At 36.4% G+C, this 4,319-nt stretch overlaps 1 gene segment (V, D, J or C); it reads right to left on the bottom strand.

Moving 5' to 3' along the window:
* Positions 1 to 772: 772 nt before the first annotated feature.
* LOC133541848 (Ig heavy chain V region 5A-like) lies at positions 773 to 1,378 on the bottom strand. The segment is given in 2 exon segments: positions 773 to 1,245; positions 1,316 to 1,378. Coding segments are annotated over 2 exon segments (414 nt in total).
* Between the last annotated feature and the right edge of the window lie 2,941 nt (positions 1,379 to 4,319).

Raw genomic sequence — 4,319 nt, 5'->3', positions numbered from 1 at the left:
TTATTTGCAAAAAAATTAAAAATACATTTTATGAGTTTGAACATCAAATATCTTGTTACATCTAACACAATTTCCCAACTCATATGGAAACTGGGTTTGTACAAAATAAGACTAAAAGTGTGAAGGGACAAGTCGGGGCCCCCGGTCCTCAGCTTTCTGAAATTACATTGAAATAACATTGTAAACATAAAAAAATGCAGCACAACAAACAAATATTGGGCAACACAAAGAGCAACTTCCTGTAAGCAAGCAGAAGTTTTAGCGGGCCATTTCCTGACAAACTCAACAGTGTGAAGATGTAAAATTTGTACATGCAATTGTATCCATCCATTCATCTTCGTCTGCTTATCCAAAGTCAGGTCGCGGGGGCAGCAGCCTAAGCAGACATATATTAACTCCGGGCCTACCATAGCTCAGGTAACAGTCGCTAACAAATTTAGGCACGTCGAAAAAATGGGATTTAGAAGTGAATACAGTTCTTTGGATTCCATTTTGGGGCAGCACGGTGGTACAGGGGTTAGTGCATGTGCCTCACAATACGAAGTTCCTGAGCAGTCTTAAATTCAATCCCGGGCTCAGGATCTTTCTGTGTGCAGTTTGCATGTTCTTCCCGTGACTGCGCGGGTTCCTCCCACCGCCAAAAACATGCACCTGGGGATCGGCTGATTGGCAACACTAAAATGGGTCCTAGTGTGTGAATGTGAGTGTGAATGTTGTCTGTCTATCTGTGTTGGCCCTGTGATGAGGTGGTGACTTGTCCGGGGTGTACCGCGCCTTCCGCCCGAATGGAGCTAAGATAGGCTCCAGCATCCCCCGCGACCCCAAAAGGGACAAGCGGTAAAAAATGGATGGATGGATTCCATTTGACGAGCGACTAGAACATGTTTGTCACGCTGAACAATGTTGTTGTTTTTGTTCTAGTCTGCTGATGCTTTGTGTTGTTGTGGTTGTATCTGGCACAGTAATACACAGCCGTGTCTCCAGGCTGCATATTCTGTCCATTTAGAGTCACTGTGTTGCTGGAGGGGTCCACATTAATACTGAACTGGTTCTTCAGTGAGTCCTTGTAGTAAGAGGCACCAGTATACGCCAACCCAATCCACTCCAGTCCTTTCCCAGCAGGATGCCTGACCCACGCTGTGTAGTAGCTAGCCACAGAATAAGACACCCCACAGTCGATCCTCAGACTCTGACCAGACTGCAGAGTGACAGACGGTGGCTGGGTCAACTCTTCACACTCGACACCTGCGGAGGAAAAGTTATTAGATATCGGATGTAAGGGATCTATGGTCATGTGTGCCTCAGTGACACTCACAGGAACCTGCAGCCAGCAACAGCAGCACAACTACACGGAACATGGTTGGTACTCAACTTGTTCTGATGGGATGGAATGTGTGCAGCTTTTATAGCACGCTGCATGGTGGGAGGGTCACTTTGCATGCAGTGGCACTACAGGTGTGCTGCAAGATGACCGCTCATTACGTAAGCTGCAATACATTTTACAATCATGTTTACTATTTATCTGTTTTTATTGAAACTGCTATTGCACTACTTTCATTGTTGATACAGTGACTTTGCTTAGATTTGTGCTTATGAATTAAAATAATACTATCAATATTTTTATTATTTTAGGATATTAGATATCCCCACAGGAATAAAAAAAAAAATGGGACTGTATTCACTCCCAAGGTAAAACAAAAATGTATGTTTGCTCCCACAAGCTTATATATATTTTATGTATTCTTATTATTGGGGCAGCACGGTGGGAGAAGGGTTAGTGCGTCTGCCTCACAATACGAAGATCCTGAGTAGTCCTGGGTTCAATCCCAGGCTCAGGATCTCTCCATGTGGAGTTTGGTTTTTGTTCTGTTCTTTTAAAGTATTACAATTGAAAGGGAAAAGCAGTAGAAAAAAAATGGATGGATGTATTTCTTCTAAGTTTTTCTCAGGTTCAACTAAGATTTGTTTTTGTTTTTTTCTTTTTCAAGTCGAATGATAGAATTGAAAAAAACAATTTAAATTAAAAAATTTAACAATTTCACTCTTAAGATCACATTTCAGCACTATTAGCATCATTTTTCCCCGCACATACTGTATTTATACACTACACAAAAAAATATTGAAACAAGTGCTGTCTTAGATAATAAATTATCTTATCTTGGATTACCTGCATATGTTCGGGTATCAGCCACCCAATCTAACATCGATGGACAAAGATAGTTTTGTTTTATTTTCCTATATTCAAACAGTGTTACTGTTCAAACTGTCCTTGATGTTACAATGGCCAAAAAAAGCAAATATACTTGTTAAAGTAAACCTCTTTGTTGTTTTTTAATGTATATATAGGCCTACTACGCTACTGTATTTTACTGTTGGCCATAATGGTGGTACTTGGAGAGCCAAGTTTTTTCGGGGGTGGAACTTGGGTAAAAAATGAAAACAATAAAAGTTTAAGAACCATTGCTTAAGACATTCAAATTTCCCACAGGAGTAAAAAAAAAAATATTCATGACAATAAAACTCTTTCACTCTTAGGGTGAAAAAAAAATGGTGTACACTTCCAAAAAATGTGTTTATGTATATTTATTCTCTCTAAAAACTGTTATTAAAAAAAACGGTATAATAAAGAAGAAAAACGTTCACTCCCAGAATCACATTCCAAAACTTTTAGCATATTTTTTTGTGCATTTTTGGTCTAAAGTATTGCAATAAAAATGTAAATATGCAGACTACCATGAATCATTTTGTAATAACTTATACCATATTTAACAAATATATTACAAAATGCTTCAAGGTTTTTTACAAAATGCGTTATCCATCCATCCATTTCCTACCGCTTATCCCTTTCGGGGTCACGGGGGGTGCTGGAGCTTATCTCAGCTACAAATGTGGCATTATGACATAATGAGTTGAACATTTATTACATTATTGCATAACTTGTTGTGATACACAAGCACAAAAATGACAGCCCAAAAAACACATTGGGCAAAACAACGAACAACTTCCTGTAAGCAAGCGGAATAACTATTTCCTGGGGGACTCAAGACTTTGAAAATATACAACTTGTACATGCAATTTTAAAATAATATGATTTAAGGTCTACTATATCTCAGGTAAAAGTAGTTAAAAAATGTTGACATGTGGCTAAAACATGAATCTGAAGTGAATACTTTGTGTGGCTCAGTCTCATAAAATGAGTTAGATGTCTCTTGCAGCTGAAATTAAATAATTGATAAATGCAGAAGAAATAAACTGATATAAATTAAGCAATAATATATTACTGTGTACTTGATTGATGATTACGTTAAATTCAGGATAAATTGTATCTGACGGCATTTTCTTCTTTGAGACAATTGAATGTTTCCGAATTTGTGGGGACGTCAGAATATCCTTTTCTGTTCCAACATGGGATCCATAAAGACGTTATGGAGTTAGTTCAATTGAAAACATTTTATGCAGGAACGACAACTAAAATAATAATCTCATGTGGTGACCTCTGCACTCACAAATGTTAAGTGAGTCTTGGTTTTACCTAAAGTAAAACCGAGAATCTTTTTTTTTTTTTTTTCTGTCAGTCATCTTAACTCTCTCAGTCCAAATGCAAAACAGCGGTGTCAAGCATGGTTGGTCCAACAACAGATGGTCACCTTGTTTCTAAGAGATGCTCATTTTACATTCCTACTACCTTTTTGCACATCTATAGTACACTTTCACAATATTTATTCAACACGCAAATTATTTTTGTGTGGAAAACAGGGCGAGAATTGAGAATATGTTTTTATGGGTCCAGTTTCAAAGCAGCAGGTGGTGTCCCAGGGGTGCAGCCACAGGATGTGTTTGGAAACTGAAAGAGCTTAACAGAGCAGAACTTTTTTTTTTTGGGTTCGACAGTTTTTTTTGTTAGTTTTTTTTTTTTTTTGCATATATCTTCACTTAAAGGGCAAAAAAATATATATGTATATATACTTTAGTTGTATTCATATATATATATATATATATATATATATATATATATATATATATATATATATATATATATATATATATATATATTCAAATATTCTTGTATGTAAAAACAATGCATCTATATTTTTCCATGTGTTTTTTGTAACCGATTTTATTTGCCACATATTTTTTATGCATACATTCACACCTCTTATGGTTTTGAATCAATAAATCACCATTTTTATTTTTTTTTTAAATAAAAAAGCAACGGCTCAACTAAGTAAAGACCAATTGTATTTAGGTACATTATATTACTAGATGACTCACATACTATATTACTCACATATGAACTTGAAGTGCCATCCCATGGAATT

This window comes from Nerophis ophidion, linkage group LG23 (genome assembly GCF_033978795.1).
Source record: "Nerophis ophidion isolate RoL-2023_Sa linkage group LG23, RoL_Noph_v1.0, whole genome shotgun sequence".
NCBI lineage: Eukaryota > Metazoa > Chordata > Actinopteri > Syngnathiformes > Syngnathidae > Nerophis > Nerophis ophidion.
The sequence above is the reverse complement of the archived record's forward strand: the minus strand, read 5'-3'. Positions and strand labels throughout refer to the sequence as shown.